Raw genomic sequence first — 21,389 nt, 5'->3', positions numbered from 1 at the left:
ATCTACAAAAGAGTGGGAATGGAATATAAACATAAAAATGTTATATTAAATTCTGCTTCCTCTCACATCTCAATGAATATGCTTCATGGGTAAGTAAATGGGGAGGTGGGGGTATATCCTTGGGTCCAGCAGATATGTTGCGATTATTAATTGTGTATATATTTATCTTGAGTTCATATATTTTTCTCCAATGAAATGAACACATTTCTGCCTATATTTTTTCTGCAAAGATTTTCTGAATTGTTTTTGTCACTGTTTTCATGCTTTATGCACAAAAAAGATAGGATCTGGTCCTTTTAAAAATAATGTCAGTTATCTTACAAATTATATAGCATTTTCAGGTTCATTTAAAGCCTTAAATCAGGGAAAATCTTAAAGGCAATCATGCTACTTCAAAATACTAAAATAAATACAAGTACCTCTAGCAATGCAAATTTTGTTTAAGTACTCTGTTGAAGGTAAACATGGCTTGACTGGAAAAAAGTCATATCTTCTAAACAAAGCCAATTTTTGTATGATTTTACTTTTGCTTGTACCACATGGAAAGAGGTGTGTAGCCTATTTTCTGGCTTTTCCTAATTCTCTCCCCTTTCCCAGTGTTTCTGTTTACCCTGTGAAACCACTGACACAGTTACTTCTTCCCTTTCCTCAGTCAGACTACACCTGATCAGCACCAGGTGGAGTAGAAAAAGTCAACTCTGCTATAATGACTTTTTGCCTTGTGTGCACTGTACTGGTTTTGGCTCGAATAGAGTTAATTTTAGTTCGCATGGCACTGACTTTTGGATTTGTGACCAAAACAGTGCTGATAACACAGGGATGTTTTAGCTATTGCTGAAAAGTGCTTCTACAGCATCAAGGCCTTTTCTGTTTCTTATGCTAGCCTGCCAGTGAGGAGACTGGGGGTGCACAAGATGCTGGAAGGGGACACAGCCAGGCCAGCTGATGCAAACTGACCAAAGGGATATTCCACACCATAGGATGTCATGCTCAGCAATAAAAGCTGGGGGAAGAAGGAGAAAGGGGAAGTGTTTGGAATTTGGGCATTCGTCTTCCCAAATAACTGTTACACGTGCTGAAGCCCTGCTTTGCTGGAAATGGCTAAACATCTGCCTACCGAAGTAGTGAATGAATTCCTTATTTTGCTTTGCTTGTGCACACAGCTTTTGCTTTACTTACTAAACTGTCTCAACCCACAAGTTTTCTCACTTTTACCTTCTGATTCTCTTCCCCATTCCACTGGAGGGGAGTGAGCGAGCAGCTGCATGGTGCTTACCTGCATACCCTAACCCACAACTGTACACAAACTGAAATAACTCCATAATTGTAGATGTCCATAGAATGGTATTATCTCAAAAGTACAGCCTAACCTTAATGCTTTAGCAAATGACAAAGTTGGACCATGCCAGAGTGCTGCTGCATGTTTTTGTTTTGGTTTTTCTGATGAGTGAATCTCTGTGAGCACTTTTAAAGCTTTGTAGGAGATTTTTTTGAACATCAGAATATGAACAGAGGCAATTTTCAATTCTGTGTCTCTAACCAAATACAAAGCTTTCTGAGATTTAAATGACACATTTTCAAAAAGGCCTGAGCCCAGGCTTTGAAGCTATGTACATAATTTTGTAAGCGCAATCATTTGCACAACAAACTATTACCAGCTATCTGAACTTGAAGACCAGTAACTGACCAGAACTCAATAGCTTTTTTAAACCAGCTGCAGGCAATTAATTTGTCATCTTTTTTCTGGTGCCGGCTTCTAGCTACTCATTTATACAAGTCTAATTACCTGAAGCCAATTTCTGAAAATTTGGTCCTGAAAACATAGGGTCCTGATTCTTCAAAAGGAACCAATCCAAAATTGGAACTATGTTATCAAAGCTTTGCTGGGATTATGACAGAAACTATACACAGTCTTCTTGGCATACAATTACTTCAAAATCATGTTTTTCTAATTGAAGTGATCTATCATTCCTTCCCCCCTCCATTTTGATCATGTTGCTCATCATTTTCAGAGTAAAAGAAATATATCATAATGTAAAAATTGAAAGGCAGAGGGTAAAGGGGAAAAGAAGAGTATTCTAGAATTCTGTTTGTGCAAAGGATGCTTCTGGTTTTAATGTATTTTATACTTGCTATAAAATATAAATACATTCCCTTAGTATTCATGACTGACAATTCTTTTATTTTCTTTAGGATAGAGAGTAGGGATATATCATCATTTAAAATGACTGATTTATATCCCATTCTTTTGTAAACCCTGCCTTTTCTTGCATCTACAGAGCAAGGATAACAGACTAGCATACCAAAGGTAAAACCAGAGTACATATTACAACTTTTTCCTGCCTTAATAGTTCACTCTATAGCACATGCTACAATAAATAAACCCAGCAGGATTATATAAGGGCACCGAGAGATTTAACAACAGATTTCCTTACTGCTGTTTTATTCTTAGGCTTTAAAAGTTGCAAGTGCTACCATGAAAAGTCTCCCCATAAAAGATGGCATTTGAGAATGATGTTGTTTATATTAGTTAAAGAGTTCCAATTGACTCTGCTACATTTGCAAGTAAAAAAAATTTCTTTCCTCTGACTGCCTGATGTATAACCTCAATCTGGAAGCTGTACATCAATCTGTGTATTGCTAGTAACTGGCACAAAAAAGAAATTTCAGATTATTCACTGAAATATTTACTGACTCTGCTTTAAAGGGTGAAAGACGAAATAGAAACTTGTTAAATCAAATACAAGACGTAAACATGGTACTGAAAATCCTCAGGGAGCAGACCTGATAAGTAAGTGGATGCCATTTTTATACTTACTTTTCAAAGTCAGATCAAATGTTAAGAATTCTTTTAATAGCCCTTATAGTGTATTAGATATTTTTAAATGTCAAGCCACTGAAACTCATAAAATATATTTTAAAATAAGCATAATTTTATAAACTCTCAATACTGATCATAGGTGTGACATTTATTTTATTTTTATAACTTGGGCTTTAGTACCCTACCTCTTAGTTAGTTAAGACAAACACTGACTTTACAATTAAAGTGTTGTCTGAACACAGCCTGCTTGATCAGTTATTAATTTCTATAGTTTTTCACAGTACCAATCTGTATTAAATGAGTTTTTCAATGCTGACATTTAAACTAACACTAGCAGAAATAAATATTTATGAGCCTCTGAATTTGAATTGTAAAAGCATTGTTAATCCTGCATGGCAACAATTTAACAAATCTCTTGTTTTGAGTACCATAAAGAACTTATCAAGCAAAAATATAAAATGTAGATTAAAAGGTATGTATCAATCTTTGATGGGTCTGTTTACAACATTTCTTTGCCTTTCCATGCCTTGCTACAATCCACTTACTCACTGAGTATTCCCTTGTGGGTACAGAAAAGATTATACTATCATCAAATTCACAGTTTAAGATATAGTTAATATTCTGCTGAGTCTTATACTCAACCCGGACTAAAAATTCCTGTTAGTCTTTGGAGTATAACACAACCTTGCCTCCCTCCCCCAAGATAGAAAGAACCTACCTTCTAATATACAGATATATCACAGAGTTTTCATTAATGAATTATAGGCATTGGAAGCCACCTGGGTTTTAATTTTTTTTTTTTTTTTTTGGTGCAGCAAATAGTCTGAAACTCTAGTTGCTTTATAGGCTAATGAATGTGTCAGTTTTCATTCATTACTAAATTGCATCATAACTGTTCCTATTTGCCAATGCCATAGTGATTACTGGGATAATATTTTCCCCTTCCTAGTTAACTGGAATAAGTATTGTGGTATATAACTGATTTTGTGTCAGTGGTGAAAAATAACTTGTGTGCTGTATTTTTTGCAGCATAAGCCACCTCTAGGGAAGCTAACAGAGAAGGATTCTTCATCAGAAGGCCTGCCGTACAGCTCAGCCAATTACCTGATTCAGTGTTCACTGCCTCTGTTACACACAGAGAGACCTGCCCCTGGAGCAGATCTTGTAGACCTTGGAAAGGCCACAGTGCAGGACAACACAGATACGAAGAACTTTCTAAGAGACTTTTTTGTCCTCTGAGCGGTCCTTAAAGTGTGTGTGCTAGAAACTGTTCCTCACCTTTCGGATATGATCCCAGCTTGCTATTTTGTAAACTGAATAATGTCCTGCTCAGTCCAACACTGGTCATGTTCTCTCACCACTTTCTCTCATTTACCATTTTATTGTAGTGCCCCATTTCATTTTAGTGTTTGGAAACTACAGCCAAGATTCAACAAAGAACTTTGATCTCATTAAAACTAAGAGCCAAAAGCACTGTTTTGAGCCTCAATACCTTGTTGCAGCTGAGTCACAGATTCAAGCACACTCAGATACATTCAATAGCATTGTAATACTCAACCATGCTAGTACATAACTGGCCTTTTTGCCATATTTATCAATCCAATCATTCTCAAAAGCACAATTCAAAATCTAGTGGCCACAAACAGTGGTAGCTTTTCCATGTTGTTACATGCATGCTTGCTTGCAGCTGAATCACATGAGTGCACAGGACTGTTTTTGAATGCTGTCAGGTAAATGTAGAGAAGTTTGTAGCACAGCACCGTGAAGTGACAAGGTGTATTTAATGTGAAATCAGAGATGGCTAAAAGCTCTAAAAAGAAATTTTGTATAAAAATAAGAAGCTATTTGCAGGGAAAAGAAGAATGAATGACAGACTTTGTGGCAATAGGAGACATTACCTTTTCATTCCTGCAGTTGTTTAGACCCATGTTATTCATGGAGGGCAATTTTCCATCAACACCATGCGGCTGCTGTTGCTGCTGCTGCTGCTGCTCCCTTTGGATCTGCTCTCTCATTTTTCGAGCCTCCTGAATGGCTTTCATTACTGTGTCCTGGTCCCCAAACAGGGCAGGTGAATTAAGACTGGAAAGGATATCTATAAACAGAGAACACACTTTATTTAAGTAATTATCCAAATTAGAATCAGGGGTAAGCACTCAGCTCTCATACTGTTAAAGTGGCACCCAATTAACAACTGCAAAAGGCGGAGGCATGGCAATTGTTGTCTGTTTGAAGGCTTGATTAATCTATAGAACTGATTGATAAGCCTGTGCACTTCTTTTGCTGTTATAAATACAACCACTGGAGTCTTGGCATAGCCTGATATAGAGGTATCTGAGCATCCTCACGGACTCAAAGTTAAATATGTGTTTCAGACAACAGTATTCTGAAGCTTAAGTGGGAAGCCTTTGAAGTATTAATAAAAGGAACAAAGAAGGAGAAAGAAATCTTGTTTACTTGGCCATGAAAGTCTATGTCAATTTTTAGAATTTCTTTACTGAGAGAACCATTACTCCAGACATTTAGCTTTCAATTTCAGAAAGAGCACCTACCGTTACTTTTGGGGGACAGGCCTTGTTATTACCTTAACATGAGTATAAAGCTCTAAATTGGTAGAGAAAAAATGGTTTTCTTTCTATCACTCTGGACAGAAAGAGAAACTTTTAAACATGATTCAGACTCACACAAAACATTCCTGTCACATTTTAAAATGCATGCTAGAGGTAAAGATGAGTACCCCAGATACAGTTTCTGATTTGAGACCAAAAGACAGTGATTGTTAGATGACTGGTTTTTTTGTGTTGCTGTGATGAAGCTTTAACTTGATCCTCCTGTTCCTGCATGAGAGTATCCTCTACACATGGATAGATTTGTGTACATATATTCTAGCTAGGAAGTTTTGAGCAATCAAAGTTTGTGCATGACCTGTGCATCTGCCTGACAAGCTCTGAATTTGTTAGATTTGTATACTTACTAACAGTCCACTATAAAACAAAACAAAACCAACAACAAAAAACAACCAAACAAAAACAAACAGGCTAAGACTAGGAATTCTCTGTCAAAGATAATTTTCATATTCTTTTGACTTCATGGAAGTTCAGCTGAGTAAAACATAGCAAATTCAACCTTGAAGGACCCTGAATTCTTTTAAAATAAAAAAAGGTTAAGATTAAGGGTTTCTCATGCTTTATCCTGGGGACTAAACAGTTGATTTAATACTGTGGTCTAGATGAGAAGAGATGCAAACTGTGATGTTTTCTGTCTGAATGAAGCACCTCTCTCCAAAATAAAAGTAACATATTAGAGAACAACCATTGTTCTTGCTGGGTAAAATTTCCAATGCTCTGAACTGATTCAGCAACTAAGTTCCATTCTGAAGCCTAAGTTGGGAACCATATTTGCATTACTTTTAATGAGACTTGGACTCCAAATCACCTAAATTTATCATTTAAAATGGAGCAAAAAAGCTCTTATGTTGCTTGCTGGTTTTTGACAATGTTTCCTTGGCTTCTTTTATACTTAAGGATTGAGAGGAAAAGTTTTTATGACTTTACATGAAAAATACTCACTCCTTAGGTGTACCTTCTCTAGCCATTTCTCTGGAATGGTCTATGACTTCAAACTGATATGACACTTTCTAATGTTAGATAGTGCAGTGATAGCTGGAAATAAATGGACAGGTAGAGTATCTAGCTAGCTGCAGAAAGGATCTTTCAGAGATCATGATGTTCCCAAGTGTTTTGGGAATGGAACAAATCATAATTTTTATAAATTTAATGTATGTATTTAACATATCTGTTCATTATTCAAAAGTGTTTCTATATATTTTACAAGCACACTTGAGCTACAGATTGTGAATAAGTGGTCTGTAGTAAGTATTTAGTCACTGTTAAAATTTACTATTTGAACTTTGGGGCTGATCACCTACATTTTGCAGCTCTTGATTCTGTTTCTTGACTGGATAAGATAGTCTTCATACATAGTTTTCAGATCAATTTTGTTTCATTACTTAATAAGCTTTATTTCTTAATTAAAGAATCTTGAACACAGGTCAAAAATTTCCTATTTGCAACCATACAAATTAACAAAATCTTGACAAGTGGGTGAACAAATAATAAAAACATGAATGAATAATAAAATTAACAAATAATAAAACAAACTGGCTGGACTGAAGCCTTTCTGTCTTTGTTAAAAAAAAAAAGAAAAAAAAAAAAAGAATATATTCAGCATATGGTCTTTGTAAGATGAACTTAGTAGCCAGAATGCAGAGGATTAGATTTCTTTTAGAATGCTGTTCTGGGTAAAACTAATGAACAGTATATTTGGACTGAATAGCTAAAAACCACATTTGGAGTTGCCTTCTTGCCTGGCTTCTGATTTACTGTAAACCATGGAGATACTGAATGTTCCCTGACCCTGGTTCAACAAAGTGCTTGAAAACTTTTTTATTTTAAGGTGTGTTACACTGTTGCATTGCATGTATGCTAATCACATGAGCCATTATGTCTGTATGCCTAGTATCTAGTCAGGCACTATATGCATGCAAAGATATTTTTTTGTTTGTTTAATCCAGAGGTCAAAATTCAAAAGTTAACTTTCCATATATACATCCAATTGATGTCTTTGGGGAAGATACTCATACAAACCTCTTTTATACATTTTATATATGCATCTCTATTCACTTATGTGTACATATTTGTATGTATGTATATTTCTTATGTTATATATTTATTTGCTGTATTTCTTGTAGATTCATATCACTGCCGCATCATTTTGGTTACTCCTGCAAAACCCTGACATTCAAGAGTTCTTTGAAAACCTTTCCTGCAATTTTTTTTCCCCCATTTTAAACAGAAATGTAGGGCCAGATATCTACTTAATTCAGAAGTAAGCATGTTCAAGCTGAGATTTCATGTAGAAAACTTGCCAGTTTCCTCGTTTCCCCAGGACAGATTAGTTACCTAAAGAGGACCCTCTTCCCAGAGATCCACCGAGCGGGCTGGGGATGCCACTCTTGTTCGTCACTGTCACGGGACTGCTTTTACTGGCTGGGAAGAGGTTCTGTGTTGGAGAGGTTGGGGATTTGACAGGTTCAGCTGTTTTGGGTCGGGCTGAAAGATTCAGTGGCTGGGCTGCTTCATCCTACAAGAGTTTAATGTAAAAATTATTAGGAAAAGACAAATGAGCACATCATTTTGCAAGCAGCAGTTACTTTACACCTCGAAGACAATACCATATTCTCCAGCAATAATAACAAAAGAAGCTAATTATCTGCCTCCTTTAAGATTCAATGAAAGGAAACCTCATTAATTTCTCTGTGTTATGCTTCTATTTACATTAACGATGTGGCTGGATCGTTCTTTTTGCCAAATTAAAATTTGAATTAGCTCACATTACAGCTTAATTTCCTAATGTGTTTTCAGAGATCTAAATTAACCTAGGGCATTTACAAAGAATTATTTAAAATTTCCAGCAGCTCAGTAATGCTTTTGCATCGGTTCTATTTGAAAAGTTCCTGGCACTATAAAAATAAGTTATGTAGCTTATTTTTAAATGTATTAGAAACTAAGGAATCAGAAGTACTTCTACGAAAGAATCATTTGGAAACCCTGACAGTTCTTTGGCCCACATTTCATGCTGCTGCTAACTTATACATTCCATGCATCTTATTTTGAGTTCATGTTTTGTTTAGTAAAATAATCTATGCTGTTCCCCCATAATAGAAGATAAGAATTTCACTGAATTCAAATTCCTTGACTTACTATGGTAATGAATGTGTACTATATGCATTTCAAAATATATTTTATTTTCTACTATTTAATTTTGTGTATTTTACAATATTTTGTTATTCAAATGCCATGTATTTTTGACAGATTTATGTAAAATCAAGAATTTTTTTTCACATAAATTTTATTCTGCTTCTTGTTTGATACTTCTGTAATTATTTCTGTATTCTGTAATTATTTCTGCTGCATTCAACTTTTAGTGTATCCATATGTTTATTTGCATGAAGACAAGGCATATTTCTTAAGGATATGTAAATCTAGTAGCAGCGCTTTTGTATCTTTTGATACTTTTCATATGCAATTATGGAAGAAATTCTCTCTGGCATATATCTTATTTCAGTACTATAGGAGAATAAGTCTGTCTAAGAAATAACTTTTGGAAGAAGACTCAGTCAAGCAATTAATTTCTTTGATCAGGTTAGATATTCACAACATAACCTTCTTCCCATTCTTTGAGCTTGTTCCTTTTGCATAACATGTTAAGCAAGACAGAGCATTTGGAAAATTGTGAAACAGTGATCTTCTGTAATTAAAGAGCCCAGTAAGACAGACCTCTCATTTAAAATATGCCCAAAGCAGAATTATGCTGGATATAAGAGAATATCGTCCATATTTTAAAACACAGCACTGATCACTTCAAAGCCAGAATACAATAAAACACTACATTATCTCATCTTTTCAGTTCTCCTTACTGTCAAGCAGTGATTTAGCAAAGTACATCTGATCATACACAATGCATTAAACAGGGAAATATAACAAACAGGTATTTATAATGCCATTGTATCTCCAGTTTTAAACTGTTTCCATAAAGTATTTTTATTCTTCTTGACCTTGCAGTGTGCACAAATGTTCACACTTGTTCAGAGTCCAAGTGAAAGCAGAAACACAAAGGTATAAGGGACATAGTCCATTCTTGTGCTTTGTGGCCATGTTTACATGCAAGTTGTTTCATTGCACAGATAAAAAGTGGCTTCAATAAATTTCTGTGAGAGTTCAGAGCCCCTTTCAGACTATAAAGTTTGCCAGACTAGGTACTGTGAGCACGTATACATACGAATCTACACTACCACATTCAATTTCTAAATAATTTTCTGCCTAGTACTGATACGATCATGAGAAAAAAACTCTAAACACTGCCAGAACCTGTTTGTTTGTACTTCATAGACAGCATTCTCGTTTATGTGAGGCAACCAAAAAGCTGGAAAAAATTCTGGTCACTGACTTAAAAGAAAAATCATTACGTTTTGTAAGATCTGACTCCTGGAAAAGAATTCCATTAGTTCTATAAATAATGCATGTAGTTTATACAAACAACTGTTTAAAAACAGAGAAAATATAGAGGATTTGCTAAGCAATGCATGGCCATCAAAACTGTCATGTCTTATACAGGTAATTCACAAAGACAGCATATAGGTACTGCTTTTATAGTAATAATTAATTTCTTCATTAGCCGTTAGAATTTGTCCACACAAAGCACTTGTAGTTTATCTTTAATATTTTCGATGCAGTAGTGGGCTTAATAAAAATAAGAAGAAGGGTTCTTTTTTATTAACATATACTTCAGTCCATTCAGGTTAAATTATGTAGGGAAACCCCCAAGAATTTGCATGTGGTCAATTCTGTAATAGGACTCAGCTGGCCACAAAGCTGGAATGGTATTGGCCTTGGTTCAAGGAGATATGTGCTTGAATTTAACCAGGGAAAATTTTACTCATATAGTAAAGGTTTGGTTTGGTGTGGATCCATTTGGCTCACTCACTTATGAAATTACTTTTTCACATTAAAGTAGTCAGTAGTATATTCTCAATACCATAAATCACTGGTGTTAGGTATCACTATACTATGGCAACTTTGCTGAAACAGTTGGGCTTTGCTTTTGGTGGCTTCTGTATTGACCATAACAAACTCTGCATATGTGCTAAATTTCACTGACTGCTCTCAAGCCTGGCATTGGATTACAAGGGGTAAAATATTAGACTAATACACATCTACAGTTAAGTAAAGTGAACGCTTTGCTAAATAAATGTTAGATCTGGCCATAATGGAATAGTTTTTATTTATTAGTACTCTCAGCCTAGCAAAAAAGTGTCATGGAAATTTATCAGCCCAGGCAGAAATATCTACTCACCCACACTTTACTGTGATGATTGATGATAATGAAAAAATGAATGATATTTTACTCTCATGTCAAAAAATTAAAAAAAAGAAACCCTCACCTCAAGTGAGTAAAATCTTCCCAGGCTGATTTGAGGCTAAGGACTGTGTGCCTGTATGGTGTTAGCAGCTAGCAAAGAAACACATTCTCTCTCTCTCTCTCTCCCCTCAAAGTCACTATATGCTTTCTTTAGATCTATTTTAATAGTTCTGCATTTATAGCGCTATCATTCAAATTAGTAAAACATCTGAATGTTGGTGTTTTTTTACAGTTTGAAGTAAATTGTTTCTGAGCATATTTGGTCTCATGAAACTCAGAACAACCACAGGAGAACACAGCAATAAAAGCCAGCCAGTTCCACCCAAAGGTACTAGCTGCACCACAGATTTCAAGGGGTGCATGATGTTCATTTCAAGCTGCTGGCAAATGCCATGTTGTAGCTGCCTGGTTCCAAGCAAGTGAGAATAAGCAGGCACAAGCATTCAGCAATGGCACAAAACCAACAAGGAGCAGCCCGGTTGTCAGCAGCTGTGTGAAATCAGCAAAAGTCAAATCAATCTGGAGTGACACAATGTTTTCCCCGGGGTCCTGACTTACATCTTATTTTTATGTGAGGCTTTTTCCAAAATTGTAGAATAAGTACAGCTAGAGATTTGTAAAATAATTAGATCTACTGTCTCTCTCTTGCCCTAACAATGTAAGCTAGCACTGTATTTTAAGATACTCAAAAGTTCAATGTGAAACAATTCATGAAATGGATGCCATTTATGCACATTACTAGATTACAAACTGAAATCTTGAAAATATCACATTTTACTGATGAATCTGTTGTGCTGCTTGTGGTAGGAAGAGGGACACCTGGTATTTTTGGAAGCAAGAAGTGAATGCTTTCGCTTCCCTTCTCTATACTGATAATACAGCACTAAACGTGAACATTTTATTTGAATATTGAAGAAATTTCATGTGGTTCAACTTCCAACTGTAAAACAATTAAATAGACTATTTAATTTCACTGCCCTTTTCAGACACCAACTTTTTTCTTTTCTGAAAAATACCTTAACTTGAGTTACCGGGCTGGTCCCTCTCTTCTCATTTTTCATTCCAGTGGGTGAGAGTGCCCCTGTCGTATTTGGTGGCTGTGGAGTAGATGGCATTTTGGCTCCAGGAGAAACTTGCATGCTTGCCAGCTGAGCTGCATACAGTTGCTGGAAGACAAGAAGATATACAATATATTCCTGCAAAATTCCTAAAAAAAGAAGCTGTAAATGTACATAGTTTTTATTGCTCTGCTTTTTCTTCTCTTAAAGGAATTATAGATTTTTTTTCAACACTTTCTTGTTTGTGGCTTTTCCTGTCTTGTTATTTTCAAAAAGAGAAAAGAAAAAAAGACCGGAAAACTCCCACACACCAATATTTTTTTTCTTAATTTGACTTTTAGCTGATTTTTTTTTTTTCCTTCTTGCTAATGACAGTCATGGTATTGAGCAGAAGGTTATACTGTCCTTGGATATTAAAAACAAAATTAGCAAACTTACAAGGCTGTTTATGAAAAGGAGGTGTAAACCCCTGTCAGAAACAACAATGCTTCAGGTCTTTCTGTTCTTACCCAGATATTGCCCACCGACTCCAGAACCTCTACTGGGAGCTGACATAGGAATTGTTTGCTACCAAAAGGCAATGCTGCATCTTCTCTAGACAGCAATGAAAGTTAAAATATGCAACAGGGTACGTCTCCATCTCGGTGTACAATGATAGTTAGAATTTCTATAAATGCTAATAAGGAATGTAGGCCTCAAAAATTCCTGTAAATAGCGATGAAAATACAAAAACACTCTCATGGAACTTTTCAAAAAGTTTAACTGAAACATAATAAAAGACTTGTATATTAAAATAAACTATTCCTACCAATCTAAAGTGTTTACCGAACAAAAACAAATAGGCTTAATTTCCTTCTAGTGACCAAATTTAAATCCTCACCTTGAATTAACATCAGCAATAATTCTTCTACCATAAACAGGGAAGATCCTAATCCCTCTTCTACACATAAATCTATATAAACTTTGCCTTATTAGTGAGAAAAAAGCCAGGTGGTTTGTATGTAATTTCCAACATTACTATCATTCAGATGGACAAATAAAAAAAATTACAGTAATCAAAAGCAGACCTTTCAGCACATGTAATTAAATGAAAGCTTAATAAAGAATAATTTGCAAGAACCAGATGTGCTTATGTCATAATTGTTGCTTTCTTTGGAACAATTTTTCTAATATAACAAGCCTCCACAGAAATGAAAGTTACACAATACTGTAAGCTCAGTGACTCAGTGGCTAGACAAACACATGAAGGAGGGGCAGGGTCAGAACTCTGGATGACAAAGGAAAACTCTTGTTTGTTTGTTTGTTTGTTTCCTGTCACCCCTTTTCAATACCACACAGAGGCTACAAAAGGATCACAGATTAATATTTTGAAATCAATGGTGTTTAAATGTTTTGGCTAAGGTACTACTTTTTCCTGCACTAGAAATATTGATAATAGAAAAAATTGCCAGCTTTTGGTGATGTCCTGGAGAATGAAAATGAAGCACTGTATATAATAGTAAGTGGGATTTTTTTTTTTTTCCCTCCTAATATTGGGATCTTATCCCTTTTAGCATATTCTTCAGGTCAATCTATGCTTGCTTAATAGGATGCTCTGCTTACATGAGAGTGAGAAGCAAATTTCACGAACTTCTGAAAGCCTGCATGTTCTCAGCTCAGAAATAATCAGGCACTGTACCATGACAGAGACGATACAATAAACCTGAATACAACTTAAAGACAAAATCCAAAGATTATAATGTCTTTCTCAGTGTTCTGTACTTTGTCTATTAAAATACTTTTCCTTTTTTTTAAAATTAGGAATCTATTTAACATCTAATTCCACTATCTGGGGGAGTTGAATTAGATTTTACTAAAAGTAAACTAAAACTTTAGTACTTAAAGTAGCGTGTATTGCACTTTCAAGAGCAGGAAAGGAATTCTATGTAAAAACAAAGCCAGGTTTACCAACTAAAGTTCAAAAGAATTTCTTTCTCCCTTCTCAGGTAAGCCATCAGGGCAAAAAAGGTGGGTTCTGAGTTATTCTTTCTACAACATTCAGTCTTTCTTAGAGGATAAAATTCAATAGTCAATGACGGTAAGCAGCATAGTGTGGTGGGTAGACCCCGGCTGGCTGCCAGCCACCCAGCTAGCCACTCTCTGCCTCCCCCTTCCTCAACAGGATGGGGCAGAAAATAAGATGGAAAAGCTCATGGGTCGAATAAAGACAGGGAGATCACTTACCAGTTACCATCATGGGCAAACCAGACTTGGCTTGGGGAAATTTCATTTAATTTATTGCCAATTACAATAGAGTCGGATGGGGAGAAACACAGACAAAAACTAAAATCCCCCATCCCTGCCATTTTCCCAGGCTCAGCTTCACTCCTTCATTGCTGACTCCTCCACCTCTTCCCCCACCCGGCCTGGCTGCCGGCAGGGCTGTTCCTCACACTCTGTCCCTCACTCCTCACTGCCTGTGTGGCATTTTGCCCTTTCTGGAGAACGTTTTCCCAGAGGTGCCACCATCTTGGCTGTCGGGCTGGGCAGTGCCCTGTGGTGGGGCCGTTGAGGAACCGGCTGGAACCGGCTGGGTCCAGCACAGGGCAGCCCCCGGCCGCCTCTCCTCACAGCTGCCGCCCTGCGGCGCCCCCGCTGCCAGCACCGGGGCACCAACATGGGGCATGCACGGCAAATGGAGCTTGTAGCCCAGTTAGCCATGACAGGTAAGCAAGGGTGTCTTTATCGTCTCTAAAAGCTGCAGCCCATGGTGTAGCTGTATCTTCACCGGATACCTCAAGATCAATGCGAAGAGAAGAGAGGCGTGACACTGGTCAGAGGAGGGCTCATCAGTGACCTGGTACTTGAGTCCCAGCAGGACTGGCAACTGAAGTGTACACAGCACTTTAAGGGTCACCGCAACAAGAAAAGCGGGCTGTTATAGTGACTAGGAAACTGTTTGATTTCAGAAACACAAACATTAAAAGCAGAATAAAACCAGAATTATACACCACTCCCCTCCCAGTTTGTTGAGGGCTGTATTGGCTGTACTGCAAGCAGCATGAGGAATAAATGTTTCTAAAGGGAGACAGAGAATAAAAGAAATTTTGTCATTTATATATATGTGTGTGTGTATAATTCATCACTGTGTTACTCCAAGGTCATAGTATTGGCTTTAGCCTGGCATTTCTATAAATTTGTTTTACACCATAAAAGCAAATGTAAAATAAGTAACAGTAATTAGCTTTCTGGTTTGCTTAGACTTTAAAACAAAGCTGTTCTACGAATGAGTGCAAATCTTGCAAGAATTCACGCTACTGCTAGCAACACAGCCATGTGGACTGGGAGGCTGTATAACTTCTTTTAAATACCAGTTTGCATGGGGAGCTAGCCAGTCTGGAAACATATGTGCAAGCCCCCATTGCAGGGAAAAAAATGGATACTTTTGCAAATACCACTGTCGTGGCTTGAAACGGCAATTTAGGACCTCACATTGAGATGGTCAGGTTGTGAGGCTTTTATTTGCAAGATTAAGGAGGGGGAAAACCCCCAAATATTGAATGAATGTTGATTGTTAGCTTTTAATGCTCAAGAGCAAAAGTTTCAATGGATTTTTTCAACTGAAATTCTAACCTACCTATTATTGAGTAGTGACTAAAAAAATTAACCTACCTTGAACAATGAAACATATCTTCTTTTCAGTGTACATCTAGCACATAAAAAGAGGAGCATTTCATAACCCTTATGACAACCATTGGCTCAGAAAGCTCTCGATTACAAATTAGACATTCAAAACCATCAAGTATTCATGATTTTTTTAAGAAGCCTTAAAAATGTACAGCCTGGTTTTTATTTTTTTAAAAGGTCACTAAATTAGATTCTTAGAGTCCAGTTCCCAGCATCTAAATATAAGTAGTGCTGATTTTGAGTTACTGAGTGCTCCCCCTGTATAGTTAACAATTTTGAAAACCAGCTCACTTAAGATACATGAGCACATATGTAGTTTTACAGTTTTCAGAACCAGGTTTCTTCTAATGTTGTGATCTAACACTGAAGAGTAGGATTTTGAAATGCCGCAAGTCTCACTTATGGCAATGGCAAGTCTCACATTTAGCCACCTCTGAACTTACAGGCTTACGGACTTAAGCACTTGTCACTGAAACTCTATTCCAGCTGTAATCAATTAAAAATCTGAGGGGAATTTATGAAAGTTGGAGGTCACTATGAGTCTGAATGATGTTCATCTACCTAAAAAAATTACAGAGTGGGAAAGTGCTGTACTCAGCATGTGTACAGCACAGCACAAGTACCTACTGATTTTTTTACCTGGAAACAGCAGAATTCATACTAAGCCTTTGCTCTAGCTTAGAGCTACCATACAAGAAGAAATGAAAAACTAACAAAAATAATAATCCAGGGGTGCTGGTGGTATTTTCTGCTTCAGAAATTGCCTATGGTATTTGATGAATTATTTCCATTTTGCTCTTTTTATAAAAAGTATCATCCACAATCTAAAATTTGTCAAAAAACCTATGAACTAATAATAGAGCATCTTGACTGATCCAAACATTAAAACCTTTCTTAATGCCATCTAAGTTTCACAATGCCTTTGCGAGATATTTTCATGATACAGAAGGATAACTGCCTTCGCTGACAGTGTTGATTCATGCCTTGCCAGAAGACAAAGGCCTTAGGCTTACATATCCCTCTCACAGTTTTCAACATTTTTTCAACAGTTTTTCAACTAGTTTTTTCAAGTAGCTTTCAATAATCAAAACTCTTTCGTTAGCTCAGGTTCCTTTCCTGTATGACGTTTCACTTGCACATAGGCCTGTGATATTCCTGCGCGCATGCTCTGTTGAATGACACTGAGCACAGCAAATGAGCACAGAGCAAAGCTTTCTATGCACCAGATGTTTCCTTTTTTTTTACAGCAGGAATACTGATACCTCTTAGGCTGCAGCATCTGTGTCTCAACAAATGAATAAAGGTGAAGAATTTTGAGAATCGAATGTTACAGAAGTAACACATGGTGAGGAAAATAGAATGGGCCTTAAATCAACACAGTTAAGGGAGATTTGCACTGATAACAACTTGTTAACTTTGTGACAGGCTGTTTTACCACGTAACACAGAATTATGATAATCATAACCTTCTTACCAATGGTTTGTCAATGATAGGCCTAATGGAAAAAGTTCGTTTAGAGAAGATATTTCAATAAGAGAAAGCGATCAACTTCTGCACAGGAGAGAGGCAGTTTCTTTAGCTATATGAGCCCAGGGAGGAAATGAAGAGAGCAGTTGCACTTGTGTATATGAGAACAAAAAGGCAAGGGCTAGACATTTCAACAGACTGCTTTCATGAGGGAGAATTTGGTCACAGCAGTGGGGATATAATTCAGTTGCTATTCTTTGCATCAGAATTCTGATGAAACTATAGCAAAGCCATATGTGAAATATGGAGATAAGAGAGAGAGTGGTTGCAATAGTCAGCACAGCAGATAATCAAAGCGCAGGTGATGGTTGGAGGCCGTCTTGGGCTTAGTGACCATGAAATGGTAGAATTTTCAATTCTTGGTGAGGCAAAGAAGGTGGTCAGCAAAACCACCACTATGGACTTCCGGAGGGCTAACTTTGGCCTCTTCAAGGCACTGGTTGAGAGAGTCCCTTGGGAGACGGTCCTGAAGGGCAAAGGGGTCCAGGAGGGATGGACATTCTTTAAAAAGGAAATCTTAATGGCTCAGGACCAGGCTATTCCCATGTGCCGCAAGTCAAACCGCCGAGGAAAACGACCGGCCTGGCTGAATGGGGAGCTTTTGCTAGGACTTAAGAAAAAAAGGAGAGTTTATCATCTCTGGAGGAAAGGGCGGGCAACTTGGGAGGAGTACAGGGATCTTGTTAGATCATACAGAGAGAAAATTAGAAAGGCAAAAGCTCAGCTAGAACTAAATCTGGCCACTATCGTAAGGGACAACAAAAAATGTTTTTACAAATATGTTAACAGTAAAAAGAATCCCAAGGAGAATATCTATCCTTTAATGGATACAGAAGGGAACGTAGCAACCAGTGATGAGGAAAAGGCCGAGGTACTTAATGCCTTCTTTGCCTCAGTCTTTAATAGTGAGTCCAATCATCCTCTGGGTACTCCACCCCATGAGCTGGAAGGTAAGGATGAAGAGCATAACATACCCCCCTTAATCCAGGAGGAATTAGTTAGGGACCTGTTACGCCATCTGGACACTCACAAATCTATGGGACCTGATGGGATCCATCCAAGAGCACTGAGGGAACTGGCAGAGGTCCTTGCCAAGCCACTCTCTATCATCTATCAGCGTTCCTGGTCAACAAGGGAGGTCCCAGAGGACTGGAGGCTTGCCAATGTGACTCCCATTTATAAGAAGGGTCGGAGGGAGGATCCGGGGAACTACAGGCCTGTCAGCCTGACCTCGGTACCGGGAAAGATTATGGAACGGTTTGTTTTGAAAGCACTCACACGGCAGCTCCAGGATAAGAGGGGGATCAGGCCCAGTCAGCATGGGTTTACGAAAGGCAGGTCCTGCTTGACCAACCTGATCTCCTTCTATGACCAGGTGACCCGCCTAGTGGATGAGGGAAAGGCTGTCGATGTTATTTTCCTAGACTTCAGCAAGGCCTTTGACACTGTCTCTCATGGCATACTCCTTGAGAAGCTGGCATCTCGTGGCCTGGATAAGTGCACTATTCACTGGGTGAAAAACTGGCTGGATGGACGAGCCCAGAGGGTAGTGGTGAATGGGGTGAAATCCAGTTGGCGGCGAGTCACGAGTGGTGTTCCCCAGGGCTCGGTGTTGGGCCCTGTTCTGTTTAATATCTTTATTGATGATTTGGATGAGGGGATTGAGCGCACCCTCAGCAAGTTTGCAGACGACACCAAGTTGGGAGGCAGGGTCGATCTGCTTGAGGGTAGGGAGGCTCTACAGAGAGATCTGGACAGGCTGGATCGATGGGCTGAGGCCAATTGTATGAAGTTTAACACGGCCAAGTGCCGGGTCCTGCACTTGGGTCACGGCAACCCCATGCAGCGCTACAGGCTTGGGGAAGAGTGGCTGGAAAGCTGCCCGGCAGAGAAAGACCTGGGGGTGCTGGTTGAGAGCCAGCTGAATGTGAGCCAGCAGTGTGCCCAGGTGGCCAACAAGGCCAATCGCATCCTGGCCTGTATCAGGAACAGTGTGGCCAGCAGGAACAGGGAGGTGACTGTTCCCCTGTACTCGGCACTGGTGAGGCCGCACCTCGAGTACTGTGTTCAGTTTTGGGCCCCTCACTACAGGAAAGACATAGAGCTGCTTGAGCGTGTCCAGAGAAGGGCAACCAAGTTGGTGAGGGGCCTGGAGCACAAGTCTTATGAGGAGCGGCTGAGGGATCTGGGGTTGTTCAGTCTAGAAAAGAGGAGGCTGAGGGGAGACCTTATCGCTCTCTACAACTACCTGAAAGGGGGTTGTAGTGAGGTGGGTGTTGGTCTCTTCTGTCAGGTGTCTGGAGATAGGACTAGAGGAAATGGCCTCAAGTTGAGGCAAGGGAGATTTAGGTTAGATATTAGGAAAAATTTTTTTACTGAGAGGGTTGTCAAACATTGGAATGGGCTGCCCAGGGAAGTGGTTGAGTCACCATCCCTGGAGGTATTCAAAAAGCAAGTGAACAGGGTACTCCAGGGCATGGTTTAGGGGGCATGGTTAATGGTTGGACTTGATGATCTTGCAGGTCTTTTCCAACCGAAATGATTCTATGATTCTATGATGAGGGCTGGCCTAGCACAATGAATTGCAATAGGTGTACTTGGAAGATGCCCCCAAAAGAAATTCAGTAGAAGGAGGCTTGTTCCAAGGAGAAAGAAGGGATCTGTTCTAGAAACATTTACCCTTCTATTTTGTTTTACTAAAAGATTTATGACCAAAATGAAAGACATTCTCCTTTTTCTGTATTTGTACGTTATTTCTGCAAAGGTGCTAGAATTTTAAATTTTTTGCTCAGAAACAAATGCTAAATTTTATGGACCCTGATTAAATCTAAAGTTTTCCATTACTAAAAATGCGAGTCCTATATTACATCTTCAACAAATACAGTTGCTACAGTAAATGAAACTGAACAATAAAACTACTGAGAATCAAGTGAGAATCGTTATTTGTCAGCATTTTAAATGAATTGTGCAAAGCTGAAATATCTTATTTATAGAGATGAAAGTTCAGCTATTTAGACAATGAGTAATTTGGTTTCTAAACATGAAAAACTCTAAGGAGTGACTGCAAGTGCTGTTGAAATCCTACACTACAAGAGGTAATGCAGTTATTTTTTTCCACGGTATATTTAGTACGTAGTGTTGCAAAGCTATAATTCCAGAATTTTCCTTCCCAGTATATAACATGCAATAATAATACTTAGAACTGTCTGATCACAAAAGGTTTTTACAAGCTCACCAAAACCAGCAGCCTCTTTATTATTTCCAGTGAGCATTTCTGAAAAGAAGCTACCCAAAACAAAAAATCCCACCTTCAGTGGGACTACTTATTTTTTATTATTGGTGTAGAGGTGCTTAAAATAAGCTTGACGTCAAACAGATTAAAGGAAACAGAGTCTCTGTTTGAAAAAATTTTTCTTCTGTTTGGAGGAAGAATGGATTAGTGCTCAAACCCATGTTCTGGGTGTCATAGATAATAACTATGGAAATAAAGGTTAAGTGCTGACCTGAGCCCGATGTCACTGGTATAGCCTTCAGCAGTTCAGGCAAGGTAACCTTTTCAAAAAGCAGTGCAGAAGCATAAATATCCTACTCAAAAATTTCACACACATCTTAATCTAAGTGCAAGAACTGTTTCTAAAGTAACGTTAATTGCACTTATTCCCTCCTATTTTTATATATAAATGTGTCGTGGTTTAACCCCAGCCAGCAACTAAACACCACACAGCCGCTCACTCACTCCCCCCACCCAGTGGGATGGGGGAGAAAATCAGGAAAAGAAGCAAAACCCGTGGGTTGAGATAAGAACGGTTTAATAGAACAGAAAAGAAGAAACTAATAATGATAATGATAACACTAATAAAATGACAACAGCAATAATGAAAGGATTGGAATGTACAAATGATGCGCAGTGCAATTGCTCACCACCCGCCGACCGACACCCCGCCAGTCCCCGAGCGGCGAATCCCTGCCCCCACTTCCCCGTTCCTATACTAGATGGGACGTCCCATGGTATGGAATACACCATTGGCCAGTTTGGGTCAGGTGCCCTGGCTGTGTCCTGTGCCAACTTCTTGTGCCCCTCCACCTTTCTCACTGGCTGGGCATGAGAAGCTGAAAAATCCTTGACATTAGTCTAAACACTACTGAGCAACAACTGAAAACATCAGTGTTATCATCATTCTTCACATACTGAACTCAAAACACAGCACTGTACCAGCTACTAGGAAGACAGTTAACTCTATCCCAGCTGAAACCAGGACAAAATGTTATTTTTTGTATTGATGTGTCTTTTGTACCAAATATGTTCAGTGACTAACACTGCAGTTGAGACCTCTACT

General features: G+C 38.3%; 1 protein-coding gene across 10 annotated transcripts in view; it reads right to left on the bottom strand.

The window, feature by feature from the left end:
- The window catches only part of SOX6 (SRY-box transcription factor 6), a 384,457-nt gene that overhangs the window by 57,168 nt on the left and 305,900 nt on the right, over positions 1-21,389 (bottom strand). For all 10 annotated transcript variants that reach the window (XM_052811160.1, XM_052811166.1, XM_052811161.1 and 7 more), the window contains 3 exons: positions 11,818-11,967; positions 7,783-7,963; positions 4,720-4,916 (listed from right to left, as the gene is read on the bottom strand). In XM_052811160.1, coding sequence (XP_052667120.1) covers positions 4,720-4,916; positions 7,783-7,963; positions 11,818-11,967 — 528 coding nt within the window. The remainder of the gene's footprint in view (positions 1-4,719; positions 4,917-7,782; positions 7,964-11,817; positions 11,968-21,389) is intronic.

This window comes from Harpia harpyja, chromosome 16 (genome assembly GCF_026419915.1).
Source record: "Harpia harpyja isolate bHarHar1 chromosome 16, bHarHar1 primary haplotype, whole genome shotgun sequence".
Taxonomy (NCBI): domain Eukaryota; kingdom Metazoa; phylum Chordata; class Aves; order Accipitriformes; family Accipitridae; genus Harpia; species Harpia harpyja.
This window is presented reverse-complemented; position numbering and strand designations above follow the sequence as displayed.